General features: G+C 43.5%; 1 protein-coding gene across 1 annotated transcript in view; it reads right to left on the reverse strand.

Moving 5' to 3' along the window:
* Positions 1 to 482: 482 nt before the first annotated feature.
* Positions 483 to 16,203, reverse strand: part of LOC142656178 (uncharacterized) — a 75,633-nt gene continuing 59,912 nt past the window's right edge. Inside the window, exon 10 of the mRNA XM_075831099.1 lies at positions 483 to 2,822. Within this exon, the coding sequence (XP_075687214.1) occupies positions 931 to 2,822 (1,892 nt within the window). The 3' untranslated portion in view covers positions 483 to 930. The remainder of the gene's footprint in view (positions 2,823 to 16,203) is intronic.

The raw sequence follows: 16,203 nt of genomic DNA on the forward strand, positions 1-16,203 counted from the left end.
TTCTCTTCATTCATGTTTAGCAGTACTCACAGCACAGCATGATCTCGCAGGATTTTACATATGATTAAGGCTGGATTATAGCCAGACAGTTGAAACCGTCTCTCCCCCTTCTCTGAAGGATCTCTACGCCAGGATTAAGGATGTTAGAAGTAAAAATAATAGGGTTGATGTATTTCATTCCTCCTGGGCCTCATCAGCTGTTTCTTCATCTCACACCATCATGTTGGTTAAGCTCCCTATGGCCCCCACCTTCTTTTGTTTTCCTCTTTTATGTGTTATATTGTCTGCTGAGTTTCCTCGTGAAATTATCCTATGTTTATGTGCTTTTAATCTCATTGGACATTTTTTACTTTATTGTTATGCTTTATATTTGGATGAATAAGGATTATTGTTTTTTTCGTCTTTCAGCTATCAGAATGTTCTGAATTTACATTACCCTCTCTGTACATGTTATATATTGTACAATGATGCAGATGAGAAAGTTTGCTTAATGTATCTTTTATTTTTTTCAAGAAAAAAATTTTTTTTTTCAATAAATGCAGTTAAATAAATAAAAAAATAAGTTTACATGGATTCTCTGGATTCTCCTGCAGTGTGGGTGAATTTATGAAAACCGTAATTAAAACTAGTTGATAATTCTCAGTTTTTGACGCAGTGTTCATAATAAATGTAACACTGCGCCAATGTTTTAGAAACCACCGTGCTATTGTCATGATTACAAAAATCACAGGAAAAGAACAAGAAAAAAAAAACTACTCATGTAAACATAGCCTTAAATCCACAATACTTTTCCTCCATTGATTTTGGTCACAGTTCACCTCAGGCAAATATAATTTGGGTGTTTGGCAGCTCAAGTCCAGCCCAATAATAAATTCTCGTATTGGCTGTTTTATGTCTCTGAATAACCTGATTGATCTGTTAAAAAAGAGACTATAGTTTCTTCTCTACGTGAATTCTCTGATGATTTTTTAAAATTAATTTCTTTGTAAAACATTTCCCACATTCTGAACATGAATATGGCTTCTCTCCTGTGTGAACTCTCTGATGTGTAACAAGGTATGATTTCCTAGTAAAACATTTCCCACATTCTGAACATGAATATGGCTTCTCTCCTGTGTGACTTCTCTCATGTATAACAAGGTATGATTTATTTATAAAACATTTCCCACATTCTAAACATGAATATGTCTCTCCAGTGTGACTTCTCTCATGTAGTAGAAGGTTTAATTTACTTGTAAAACATTTCTCACATTCTGAACATGAATATGGCTTCTCTCCTGTGTGACTTCTCTCATGTATAACAAGGTATGATTTACTTGTAAAACATTTTTCACATTCTGAACATGAATATGGCTTTTCTCCTGTGTGACTTCTCTCATGTATAACAAGGTATTGTTTATGTGTAAAACATTTTCCACATGCTGAACATGAATACGGCTTCACTCCTGTGTGACTTCTCTTATGTATAACAAGGTAATGTTTACTTGTAAAACATTTTCCACATTCTGAACATAAATACTTATCTCCTGTGTGACTTCTCTCATGTTTACAAAGACTTGCTTTATTTGTATAGCATTTCCCACATTCTGAACAGGAATATGGCTTCTCTCCTGTGTGACTTCCCTCATGTATAAGAAGGTATGGTTTACTTATAAAACATTTCCCACATTCTGAACATGAATACGGCTTCTCTCCTGTGTGACTTCTCTTATGTATAACAAGGTAATGTTTACTTCTAAAACATTTTCCACATTCTGAACATAAATACTTATCTCCTGTGTGACTTCTCTCATGTATAACAAGATCTGATTTACCTGTAAAACATTTCTTACATTCTAAACATGAATATGGCTTCTCTCCTGTCTGATGTCTCTCATATATAACAAGATTTGCTTTATTTGTATAGCATTTCCCACATTCTGAACAGGAATATGGCTTCTCCCCTGTGTGATTTCTCATATGTACAATAAGACCTGATGTATTTGTAAACAATTTCCCACATTCCGAACAGGAATATGGCTTCTCCCCTGTGTGAGTTCTCATATGTACAATAAGACCTGATGCATTTGTAAACAATTTCCCACATTCTGAACATGAATATGGCTTCTCTCCTGTGTGAATTCTCTGATGTATAACAAGGTATTGTTTACTTCTATAACATTTTCCACATTCCGAACATGAATATGGCTTCTCCCCTGTGTGACTTCTCTGATGTATAACAAGACTTGATTGGTCTGTAAAATATTTTCCACATTCTGAACATGAATATGGCTTCTCTCCTGTGTGAATTCTCTCATGTACAACAAGATTTGATTTATTACGAAAACATTTCCCACATTCTGAACATGAATTTGGCTTCTCCTCGGTGTGACTTTTCTTATGTTTAACAAGACTTGATTTATCTGTAAAACATTTCCCACAATCTGAACAGGAATATGGCTTTTCTCCTGTGTGTATTCTCTCATGTATAACAAATTTAGATTTTTGTTCAAAACATTTTCCACATTCTGAACAGGAGTATGGCTTCTCCGCTGTGGGAATTCTTCTGTGCATAACACGACCTGAGGTTTTTGTGAACTGTTTAACACATTGAAAATTTTTACCCCCTTTCTGAGCTGTACTTGCGGTAAGGATCTCCGATTGGTCAGGAGAAGGTTGCACATGAATAGGGGAATTATATGATCGATCTGTACTGTGAAGTCCTGGCAGTACATTAAGGATAAGGAGGTTTTCTCCTGAAGACTGCTGTATGATGTCTTGATCTTCTACTTTATAATGTATCGATAACATGAAGTTTCTCTCAGAGTTCTTACTGGGATTTCCTGTTGGGATTAAAATAGATTTTTTTTTTTTTAACCACAAATTAGACAAATGTATAACATTATTATTAAGCTGGAAACACACATGCAGTTTTAAAAGCAATTTATTTTGAGCAAACACCAACAGTAAATTCAGCAGAAAAGGGAAGTATACGTTCTTCACTTATATTTCCTATTTCTTTTGAATCTGCTGTTGGATTTGGCTCATAAAACCGACACAAAAACTGAACCAAAGCGTCATGTGTAATTCCAGTCTTATAAAGTTTTGTCATTGATACATTTTGAAGTTTTATACAAAGTCCTGAATTCTTCTAGTGACCACAGTTTTTACATAAACCTAGACTTGATAAAGTTCCAAAATCTGATAAGTACAACTTTGTCCGGAAATTAGGCCTGTCCTCTGACAACACATATGGCCCTTCAATACAATTTGGGAATCACTTTAATACAATAACGAAGATTAATGGGGGAATTTATATAGAGTGGGGTTTTATATGCCAGTCTTAATAAAGAGAAAACTTAAGAGTAAACTCTGACACAGCAGCGTCAGGACCTTGTATGTGATGCAGCACTTTAACATCAGTGCTGCGTCGCATTCAACATCCTGATGTTGGCCGGCATCATTAAACTGGTGTAGAAAACTAGCAGAGAATTGTTGATAAATAACCCCCAATATTGTAAGGTTGTGTTCACACATAGTGGCCACTAAACTGACTGAGGTGCATCTAATGCGACCGAAAAACCGCGTCGACAAGCGGTTTCACTATTAAGCATCTTTCTAATTACATTTTAATGGCCGTTCATTTTTTCGGGTAAACAGTTGATCAGCAAAATCACACTAAAATGAGCAATTTGAAAACCTTGTCGGCACAGTTTTCGGATGCATGCCTGCTACGTGTGAACAAAGCTTTATTGACAATCAAATCATGTCTGCAGTCTACATTTAGTAAGATAATGTGCCATGTGTAAGGGATCTGCCAGGCACAGCTTCTGTGTCAACGCCCATAGGTAATCAGTCTGCACCTGCTTCTATGTCTGTGAGACTGACTCCATCTTCCACCACTCAGGATGGCAGGCTTAGGAGTGGGAGAGCCTATCACAGCCTGGCCAGACGGAGCTAGCTCCCGCCCTCTGTCTATTTATACCTGCCTTTCCTGTTCCTCCTTGCTTGTTATTCTTCTCGTTTGGTTTCCTGGCCCTGCTGCAGCTTCTGAACTATTTGACACTGCTTCATATTGACCCTGGCTTACTGACTACTCTCCTGCTCTGCGTTTGGTACCTCGTACACTCCTGGTTTGACTCGGCTTGTTCACTACTCTCCTGCTCTGCGTTTGGTACCTCGTACACTCCTGGTTTGACTCGGCTCGTTCACCACTCTTATTGCTCTCGGTGTTGCCGAGGGCAACTGCCTCATTTCCCTTAGCTTCTCTGTACCCTTGTCTGTTTGTCTGTCGTGCACTTATTGAGCGTAGGGACCGTCGCCCAGTTGTACCCCGTCGCCTAGGGCGGGTCGTTGCAAGTAGGCAGGGACTGAGTGGCGGGTAGATTAGGGCTCACTTGTCTGTTTCCCTACCCCCATCATTACATAATCACAAGCCCATATACCTAGTCTACCCTGGTCCCTCACACTATGGACCCCCTTGAGACCCTGGCTCAGCAAATGCAGGGTCTCTCCCTACAGGTCCAGGCCCTGGCTCAGAGGGTCAACCAGCCTGATGCTACCATGGTAGTGCCCCTCACCTCACCTCTTGAACCCCACCTCAAGTTGCCTGACCGGTTCTCAGGGGACCGGAAGACTTTTCTCTCCTTTCGGGAGAGTTGTAGGCTCTACTTTCGCTTAAAGCCTCACTCCTCAGGCTCTGAGAGCCAGCGGGTGGGTATTATTATGTCCCGACTGCAGGAAGGGCCCCAAGAATGGGCCTTCTCCTTGGCTCCTGACGCCCCTGAACTTTCCTCCGTTGTTTTTTTCTTTTCTGCTCTCGGACTCATTTATGACGACACTGACAGGACTGCCTTTGCCGAGAGTCAGCTGGTGACCTTACGTCAGGGTAAGAGACCTGTTGAGGAGTATTGTTCTGACTTTAGGAAGTGGTGCGTAGCTTCTCGGTGGAATGACCCTGCCTTAAGGTGCCAGTTTAGGTTGGGTCTGTCGAATGCCCTGAAAGATCTGCTAGTTAGCTATCCCTCTTCTGACTCCCGAGACCAGGTTATGGTTTTAGCGGTACGACTTGACTGACGTCTCAGGGAACGACAACTTGAACGTTTTTGTGTTTTCCCCTCTGACTCCGCCATGATGCCTCCCGAGGTTCCGTTGCTTCGCTCTTCCACGGAAGACTCGGAGGTACCTATGCAACTCGGGGCCTCCGTGTCCCCCCGACAACGTAGAGAGTTCCGCAGGAAGAATGGTCTCTGCTTCTATTGTGGGGATGACCAGCATCAAGTGAACACCTGTCCTAGGCGTAAGAATAAGCAGCCGGAAAACTTCCGCGCCTAAGTGATCATCGGGGAGGTCACTTGGGCGCACAGGTATTTCCCGTAAATATGAAACGTAATAAAATCTTGCTTCCCTTTCAGGTCTCTTTTGGTGGTAGGTCTGCTACCGGCAGTGCCTTCGTGGATTCAGGGTCTTCTGCTAATATCATGTCTGTGGAATTTGCTATGTCTTTTATGCCTTTGATTGATTTTCCTAAACCTGTCCCGGTAGTGGGTATCGACTCCACTCCTCTTGCTAATGGTTATTTTACACAGCATACCCGTTTTTGAACTCCTTGTTGGCTCCATGCATTTGGAGCAGTGCTCTTTACTGTTGATGCAGGGATTATTGTCCGATTTGGTTTTAGGCCTTCCCTGGTTGCAGTTGCATAATCCCACGTTTGACTGAAATTCTTGGGAGCTTACCAAATGGGGTAATGAATGCTTGACGTCATGTTTTTCTGTTAATTCTATTTCTCCCCCTGAGGTGAACACGCTACCTGAGTTTGTTCAGGACTTCGCTGATGTTTTCTCTAAGGAGGCCTCCGTAGTGTTATCCCCTCATAGAGAATACGATTGTGCAATCGATTTGGTACCAGTAGCTAAGCTCCCTAAGGGTAGGATATTTAATCTCTCTTGTCCCGAACATGAAGCCATGAGAGAGTATATCCAGGAATTCCTGGCCAAGGGTTACATTCGCCCCTCTACTTCTCCGGTAGGTGCTGGCTTCTTCTTCGTAGGGAAGAAGGATGGTGGTCTTAGGCCATGTATTGACTACCGTAACTTGAATAAGGTCACTGTAAGGAACCAGTATCCCCTTCCTTTGATTCCTGATCTCTTTAATCAGGTTCAGGGGGCCCAATGATTCTCTAAGTTTGATCTACGGGGGGCGTATAACCTTATCCGCATCAAAGAGGGGGGTGAGTGGAAGACTGCGTTTAACACGCCCGAAGGTCATTTCGAATACCTCGTCGTGCCCTTTGGGTTGTGTAATGCTCCCGCGGTCTTCCAGAATTTCATAAATGAGATTTTAAGAGATTACCTGGGGGTATTTCTTGTAGTGTACCTTGATGACATACTTGTGTTTTCCAAGGACTGGTCCTCCCACATTGAGCATGTCAGGAAGATGCTCCAGGTCCTCCGGGAAAACAAACTGTTTGCGAAGACCGAAAAATGTGTGTTTGGGGTGCAGGAGATACCATTTTTGGGTCAAATCCTCACTCCTCATGAATTCCGCATGGACCCCGCCAAGGTCCAGGCTGTGGCGGAGTGGGTCCAACCTGCCTCCCTGAAGGCGTTACAGTGCTTCTTGGGGTTCGCTAATTATTACAGGAGATTTATTGCTAACTTCTCGGTCATCGCTAAGCCTCTTACGGACCTCACTCGCAAAGGTGCTGATCTCCTCCACTGGCCTCCTGAGGCTGTCCAGGCTTTTGAGGTCCTTAAGAAGTGCTTTATCTCGGCCCCGGTGCTGGTTCAGCCCAACCAAATGGAGCCATTTATCGTGGAAGTTGACGCATCCGAGGTGGGAGTGGGGGCTGTCTTGTCCCAGGGTACCAGGTCCCTCACCCATCTCCGTCCCTGTGCCTACTTCTCCAGGAAGTTTTCGCCCACTGAGATTAACTATGATATTGGCAACTGCGAACTCTTAGCCATTAAATGGGCATTTGAAGAGTGGCGCCACTTCCTGTATGGGGCTAGGCACCAGGTAACGGTCCTTACCGACCACAAGCATCTGGTTTTCCTAGAATCTGCCCGGAGGCTAAACCCGAGACAAGCTCGATGGGCGTTCTTTTTTACCAGATTCAACTTTTTGGTTACCTATAGGGCTGGGTCTAAAAATATTAAGGTTGATGCACTGTCGCGTAGCTTCATGGCCAGCCCTCCTTGGGAGGAAGATCCTGCTTGTATTTTGCCTCCAAGTATAATCATTTCCTCTATTGATTCTGATTTAGTCTCTGAAATTGCGGCTGATCAAGGTTCAGCTCCCGGGAACTTTCCTGAGAACAAGCTGTTTGTTCCCCTGCAATTCCGGCTAAGGGTACTTAGGGAAAATCATGACTCCGCACTATCTGGTTATCCAGGCATCCTGGGTACCAAGCACCTCATTGCCAGAAGCTATTGGTGGCCTGGGTTGCCTAAAGACGTTAAGGCCTACGTCGCCGCTTGTGAGGTTTGTGCTAGGTCCAAGACTCCCAGGTCCCGACCAGCGGGCTTACTACGTTCTTTGCCCATTCCCCAGAGACCTTGGACCCATATCTCCATGGATTTTATCACCGATTTGACTCCATCTCAAGGCAAGTCGGTGGTGTGGGTTGTAGTAGACCGCTTCAGTAAGATGTGCCACTTTGTGCCCCTCAAGAAACTACCCAATGCTAAGACGTTAGCTACCTTGTTTGTCAAACACATCCTGCGTCTCCATGGGGTCCCTGTCAATATTGTTTCTGACAGAGGGGTACAATTTGTTTCATTGTTTTGGAGAGCCTTCTGTAAAAAGTTGGAGATTGATCGGTCCTTCTCCTCTGCCTTCCATCCTGAAACTAATGGCCAAACTGAGAGGACTAATCAGTCTCTAGAACAATATTTAAGGTGTTTTATCTCTGACTGTCAATATGATTGGGTCTCATTCATTCCCCTTGCCGAATTTTCCCGTAATAACCGGGTCAGTAACTCGTCAGGGGTCTCCCCCTTTTTCTGTAATTTTGGGTTTAATCCACGGTTCTCCTCCGTTTCACCTGGTAGTTCCAACAATCCCGAGGTAGAGGTCGTTCATCGGGAACTGTGCACAGTCTGGGCCCAGGTTCAGAAGAACCTAGAGGCGTCTCAGAGCATACAAAAAACTCAGGCAGATAGAAGACGTTCTGCTAACCCCTTGTTTATGGTCGGGGATCTGGTGTGGCTATCGTCAAAGAACTTGCGCCTTAAAGTCCCGTCCAAGAAGTTTGCTCCCCGGTTTATAGGGCCGTACAAGGTCATTGAAGTCCTCAATCCTGTCTCCTTCCGACTGGAGTTGCCCCCATCTTTTCGAGTACACGACGTGTTTCATGCCTCCCTCCTTAAACGCTGCTCCCCGTCCTTGGCTCCCTCGAGGAAACCTCCTGTCCCCGTTCTCACCCCTACATTTAATAAGATAATGTGCCATGTGTAAAGGATCTGCCAGGCACAGCTTCTGTGTCAACGCCCATAGGTAATCACTCTGCACCTGCTTCTATGTCTGTGAGACTGACTCCATCTTCCACCACTCAGGATGGCAGGCTTAGGAGTGGGAGAGCCTATCACAGCCTGGCCAGACGGAGCTAGCTCCCGCCCTCTCTGTCTATTTATACCTGCCTTTCCTGTTCCTCCTTGCTTGTGATTCTTCTCGTTTGGTTTCCTGGCCCTGCTGCAGCTTCTGAACTATTTGACCCTGCTTCATATTGACCCTGGTTTACTGACTACTCTCCTGCTCTGCGTTTGGTACCTCGTACACTCCTGGTTTGATTCGGCTTGTTCACTACTCTCCTGCTCTGCGTTTGGTACCTCGTACACTCCTGGTTTGACTCGGCTCGTTCACCACTCTTGTTGCTCACGGTGTTGCCGTGGGCAACTGCCCCATTTCCCTTAGCTTCTGTGTACCCTTGTCTGTTTGTCTGTCGTGCACTTATTGAGCGTAGGGACCTTCGCCCAGTTGTACCCCGTCGCCTAGGGCGGGTCGTTGCAAGTAGGCAGGGTCTGAGTGGCGGGTAGATTAGGGCTCACTTGTCTGTTTCCCTACCCCCATCATTACACCATGAGACAAAGGAGACATCTCATGCTGAATTCATGGACATGACAATGAGGTCTGTATATCCTAATGGCTGCACGGTCACCGGATCTCAATGTTATAGAACATCTTTATAGAATAGACAGAGTGAGGGTATCATTCAGAATCTTTAATTAAGGATTCCAGTATCTTGTTATATCATTCCACTAAGAATTCAGGCTGTTCTAAAGGGAAAGGTTCCTTACATTAGCAGCAATGTTTTAAAATTTTCAAGAACATTTCCATAACCTATTCCATCCTAAGTGTCTTGTGGATTTTAGAGCCTCCTTTTAACTAGGATGTTTTCTATGCATCACTATAGGTTTGCAGAGGCCTTAACCCCTTAATGACCGGGGCATTTTGTGCATTAACGACCAAGGATTGATTTTGTTTTTTCACTGTTGCTGTAAAGGATCTGCCAGGCACAACTTCTGTGTATACGCCCATAGGTAATCAGTCTGCACCTGAGTCTATGTCTCTGAGACTGACTCCAGCTTCCACCACTCAGGATGGCAGGCTTAGGATTGGGAGAGCCTATCGCAGCCTGGCCAGATGGAGCTAGCTCCCGCCCTCTGTCTATTTATACCTGCCTTTCCTGTTCCTCCTTTGCTTGTGATTCTTCTCGTGTGGTTTCCTGGCCCAGCTAAAGCTTCTGACTATTTGATCCTGCTCCATACTGACCCTGGCTTACTGACTACTCTTCTGCTCTGCGTTTGGTACCTCGTGCACTCCTGGTTTGACTCGGCTCGTTCACCACTCTTGTTCCTCACGGTGTTGCCGTGGGCAACTGCCCCATTTCCCTTAGCTTTGTGTACCCTTGTCTGTTTGTCTCGTGCACTTACTGAGCGTAGGAACCGCCGCCCAGTTGTACCCCGTCGCCTAGGGCGGGTCATTGCAAGTAGGCAGGGACAGAGTGGCGGGTAGATTAGGGCTCACTTGTCCGTTTCCCTACCCCCATCATTACAGTTGCATTCTAAGAGTCAAATATTTTTTTTTATTCCGTCGACATAGCCGTATAAGGGCTTGTTTTTTGCGGGACGAGTTGTATTTTTCAATTGTATCGTTTTTCGGTGCATATATTATATTGATTATCTTTTATTAACTTTATTTTAGGAAATAATTGAAAATAAACGGCTATTCCAGCATGGTTTTTCACGTTATACATTTACGCCGCTCACTATGCAGCATAAATAACATGTTACCTTTATCCTATGGGTCGGCAGGTTTTATGTTTTCCTACGCAAAAACCCTTTTTTTAAAAAACAATTACTTGTTTTTGCATTGCCGCATTCCAAGAGCCATAACTTTTTTTTTCCGATGTAGCCAAATGTGGGATTGTTTTTGCGGGACAAGGTGTCGTTTTCATTGGTAGTATTTTGGGGTACATGGGACTTATTGATTAACTTTTTTTTTATTGTTTATGGTGGGAATGAGAGAAAAAAAAGAATTTTGCCGTAGTTTTTTGTGGGTTTTTTTGGACACCGTTCACCCGGCGGTTTAATTAATGCGTTAACTTTATTGAGTCGTTACGATCACGGTGATACCATATATGTGTTACTTTTTTTTTTACACTTTTACTAACTAAAACTACTTTTTGGGGAAAAAAATGGTTTTATTTTATTTTTACAGTATTCTTTTTTTTTTTTCCCATAAACTGTAACTGTTTTACTTTTTTTTTTTGTCCCACTTGGGGACTTTACCATTCGATCTGCTGATCGCTTATATAATGCTATGATATACCTAGCATACCAAAGCATTATTGCCTGTCTGTGTAAAACTGACAGGCAATCTATTAGGCCATGCCTCTGGCAGATGCTGAAGGCAGGCCTTTGTTAGGCCCCCCCGGCCATGGAAACCTGACAGCGCCCCGCAATTTCTTTGCGGGGGCGTCGATGGGGTGACAGAGGGAGCTCCCTCCCTCTGTCAAACACATTAGGTGCTGCTGTAGCTATCTAGCGGCATCTAATGGGTTAAACATCCGGAATCGGAGCACGCTTCAATTCCAGCAGTTGCCAGGCTGTGTTGAACAGCCATGCTCCTGCCGATGATCGCGTGGGTACACTGGCAGTACCCAACCGATCAGAGCGACGGATATATCCGTCACTATGCGGGAACTAACACCTGCTTGCAACGGATATATCCGTCGCTTGTCGTTAAGGGGTTAAGGTACCAAAATATAGAAAAAACACCCCCCCAAAAAAAAGAACATTTTAGAATCTACACTCCACAAGGAATTCATCTAGGGGTTCAGTGAGCATTTGTTCTCTCAAGTGTTTCATAGATTTTATAAAAATTAGGCAGTGAAAATAAAAAATACAACTTAAATTTTCTCCAATAAGATGTAGTTTTAGCTAAAAATCTTCATTTTTAAAAGTAATAAATGAAGAAAAAGCAACCTAACATTTGTAAAACAATTTTACCCAAGTACGGTAATGCTCCATATGCGGTCATAAAATGCTGTTTGGAGGCAGGGCAGGGCTCAGACGGGAAGGTGCGCAATTTGGCTTTTGGAGCGCAGATTTTGAGGAATGGTTTGCAGACACTATGTCGGATTTGCAAAGCCCAAAACAGAAGTGAACTCATTTTATAAACCACACCCCTCAAGGCCTTCATCTGGGGGTGTAGTCAGCATATTGACCCCACAAGTGTAAACTAGTGTACAGTGGATGTTTCTATAGATATGACATTTCAGTGGCCAATATGTTAAGCCCAGCTTGTGCCACCATGAACATACAGCTCTCTAATTATTATGCTGTATTTCCTGGTTTTAGAAACACCCTACATGTGTCCCTAATTTTTTGTCTGGACATACGACAGGGCTCAGGAGTGAAGAGCACCATGCACATTTGAGGCCTAATTTGGTGATTTACACAGCATTGTTCACAATTGTAAAGGTTCTGAGATACAAAAAAAATAGAAGAAACTGCTGAGAAGTGACCCCAATTTGGAAACGACAGCCCTCAATGTATTTATTAAGGGGTGTTATTTTGAGGATTGATACGATTACGGTGATACCAAGTTTATAGTTTTTTTCATGTATTACAGCTTTTGCACAATGAAATCACTTTTTTGCCAAAAATAATTTGAAAAAATCTGAGCTAAAACTACATTTTATTAGAAAAAAATTAGATTTTCAATTTCACAGCATAATTCCCATAAATTCAGCAAAAATCGTGTAGGGTCAAAATGCTAACTATACCCCTAGAAAAATTCCTTGAGGGGTGTAGTTTCCAAAATGGGGTCACTTTTGGGGAGTTTCCACTGTTATGCTCCCTCCAGGGCTTTGCAAACACGACATGGCACCGAAAACCAATCCAGCAAAATCTGCGCTCCAAAATCCAAATGGCCCTCGTTCCCTTCTGAGCCCTGCCGTGGGTCCAAACAGCAGTTTATTACCACACATGGAGTGTTGCCGTGATCGGGAGACATTGCTTTACAAATGGTGGGGTGCTTTTTCTCCTTTATTCCTTTTTAAAAACTAAAACATCGTATGGGTTCTCTCATATGAACTGCTCGCTTCAGCTCCTTCCATAACATTTCTATTGGATTAAGGTCAGGATTTTGACTTGGCCATTCCAAAACTTCTTTAACCATTCTTCTGTAGAACGACTTGTGTGCTGAGGGTTGTTGTCTTGCTGTATGACCCACTTTCTATTGAGATTAAACTCATGGGCAGACTTCCTAACAATTTCCTTTAGAACTTTCTGGTATAATTCAGAATTCATTGCTTCATCAATGATGTAAAGATGGCCCAGATGCAGCAAAACAGGCCCAAACCAGGACATTACCACCACCACCACCACGTTTCACAGAGGTAGGGATGTCACGATACCAGAATTTGGACTTCGATACCGATATTTAGTGTAGTATTGCGATACTCGATACATACCTAAGTATGCCCTAACAACAGGAAATATGGTCAGACAGCCCTGGGGTCCTTCAATGGGGGTCCATATATGGTATGTCCCTCGATCGCGTCACAGGAATTCCCTGTGACACGATCCAAAGGGTATCCCCCTTCTCATTTTCCCATTGAATGCTGCAGTCAGCTTTGATCGCAGCATTCAAGGGAATAGCGGCGGAGATGAGAGGTTTCTCTGATCTCCACAGTTAGAGCTGGGCTGCGGATGTGTAATACAGCCATTGCCCTGCTCCTAACAATAACTGTGTGCGCGCGAACAGTATGAGGTGATGCAGCTGGCGCTGCACTAATGATCAGCGGTGCAGGCACTAAAGACAGAACATGGGGGGGTGTTTTGTAGTGTGCCCGCCATGCTCTCTGTCTTCAGTGCTGCCGCTCATTAGTGCGGCGTTGGGCGCATCACATCATGTTGACCACGCGCACACTTGTCAAAACTCCGGAGCGGGGCAATGGATGTATCACACAGCCGCAGCACCGATCTAACAACATTCATGTATTACTATACTTAGCTGTGCGGCTGCACAGCTTAGTATCGAAATACATGAAATAACGGTATTGAACCGTTTGAGGGTGCACGGTATCGAAACAGTATCGAAGTTTCGATGCATCGTGCATTCCTAATATGAGGTAGGGTTGCACGATGCATCAAAATATCGATACTATTTAGATGCCGTGCACCTTCAAACGGTTCAATACCGTTAATTCATGTATTTCGATACTATGCTGTGCGGCCACACAGCTTAGTATTGTAGTACATTAATGTAGTCAGAGCGGGGCTGCTGTTGTGTAACACAGCCATTGCCCCACAGCTGACAAATGTGTGCATGCGGCCAGCATGATGTTATTGCACGGGCACTGCACTAATGAGCGCTGGCACTGTCGACAGAGAACATGCCGGGCACACCCCAAAACGCCCCTATGTTCTGTCTTCAGTGCCGGCATCACCGCTCATTAGTGCAACGACGGCTGCATCACTTCATGCTCACCGCGTGTGCACACTTGTTGTCAGGAGCTGGGCAATGGCTGTATTACACAGCCGCAGCCCCGCTCTAGCAGCGGAGATCAGAGAAACCTCTGATCTCCGCCACTATTCACTTGAACGCTGCGATCAAAGCTGACCGCAGCATTCAAGGGGAAAATGAGAAGGGGGATGCCACTTGGATCGCATCGCAGGGAATCCCTGTGATGGAATCTAGGGACATACCATATATGGGCAGACATCCCAGGGTCCATTAAAGGACCTCAGGGCTGTCTGTCCATATTTCCTGTTAGGGCATACTTAGGTATGTTCTAAAAACTGCCTGTGTACAATCAGTACACAGGCTAATGTACTGGCATGTAAATATATGCCAGTACATCACAGTTGAAAAATAAAATAGTAAAAAAAGAAATAAAGTAATGTTAAATAAAAAATTTTTTACAAAATACACACACATTTTTTACAATAAACATTAAAATAAAAGTCTCAATACATAAAATAATATACACATATTCAGTATCGTCGCAACAGTAATAACCTGCACAACAAATTTAAGTGTAATTTCTGATATGTACGCTGTAAAAAAAATGCCTTTAGTGGCAGACTGCTGCTGGGTCTTACTACACCCAGCAAAGCCCTATTAGTGACAATATTCACCATAAGACGGCTGATTTCTCCTGTAACTGGAGCCCCAGTTACAGTGGAAAAACTTGCTGTAAAAGAAGGAAAAAAAAACACACAAAGCCTTTTCTGACCTTTGAGGGACAGACCATAATAATAAAAAAATAAAAGTAAAATAAACATAAACATAAAAAATGAATGATAAATACACACAAAATACCCACCCCAAAAAATATTTTCCCCCCGCCAATCATTGTTGTAACGCTAGCCCTGAGCAAATTACCCTAATATAGACATGTAATATATGAAAATTTGCAGTAGACAAGGACGATCACAAATAAACGGTCTATTTTAGGGTAAAACTATATTATTACCAGAAAAAAATAGCTAAGAATTAAAAAAGAATATTTTTTACTCTAATTTTCAAACTTTAAGCCTAGAAATTAAAATAGCAAAAAGGATGTGTATAAAAATGATACAAAAAAGAAACCTGCATTGTCCACGAAAAAAACATCGCAAAAATCACGTTGCTAGCCCAACAAATAAAAAGCTATAGCCGTTTAACTAACGCGTGCTAAAAATGGCTAAACGGTGTCTGGTCCTGAAGGCTCAAAATAGCTGGTCCTGAACTGGTTAAATAGAACAGGTCGCCCACTCACATCTGATTGTCTTCCCATTGAACGAAGGCACCAGATTCTAATTCCACCTTCAAAATATCTGCTAATCCTAAAAGGTTCGCATACTTTTTGTCACGATCTGTGGGTATGTGGACCCACTAGGCTGTACGCCGTAGCGGGATAGCAGCTGGCCAAACAGTGTACCAAGTAAAGTCTATAGTCCAAGTAAGGGTACCTGTGGTAGTACAGACAGTAGCGATGGCTAGGCTCAGATGGGACCTTGGCAGCAGACACCAGGCGTGGTGTAACACAACACGACTCCAACTCTTTTAAGGCACAGGAACAAGGTAGCACGGGATACAGGTAGCAGGAACGGGAACAGGAAAACATTAAGGGATCATTTGCTAGACCGACACGGGAAAACACAACAACGCTCAGGCAATGAGTGAAGGGGCAGGGTCCTTCTTATAGCCCAGGGTGATTAGACAATACTAAAGATGTGTGCGCGCTAGCCCTTTAAGGCCGGGACTGAGCTCGCGCGCGAGCGCACCCTAGTGGTCACTGCAGGTCAGGACGGCCAGCATGTGCTGGCATCTCCGGGAAGGAAGGCATCGGCAGGATGAGAGGAGTCTGCGGCCGCAGACGTTACACTTTTGCCACTCACAGATATGTGATATTGGATCCTTTTAATAAATAAATAAACAAACAACCATGTCCAAATGACCATGTTTAATATTTTTGACTCTTTTGTTTGATTTGGTACACTTTATCTACTTTTAGGACGTCTGCAAATCTGATTTTGGTCGAACTATAGAAAATTCTGAAGGATTTACAAACTTTCAAGCACCACTGTAGTGCAAGATGTTGCAACACGTCGGACCTAAAGGTCATTGTTAAGCCTCTGGTTGCCATAGAAGCCATCGGCACCCCTGCGATTGTGTGGCTACAAACCACTTAGAAGCTGCGTTCGCTATTGACAGTGGCATCTAAGG

Source organism: Rhinoderma darwinii, chromosome 1, assembly GCF_050947455.1.
Source record: "Rhinoderma darwinii isolate aRhiDar2 chromosome 1, aRhiDar2.hap1, whole genome shotgun sequence".
Taxonomy (NCBI): Eukaryota; Metazoa; Chordata; class Amphibia; order Anura; family Rhinodermatidae; genus Rhinoderma; species Rhinoderma darwinii.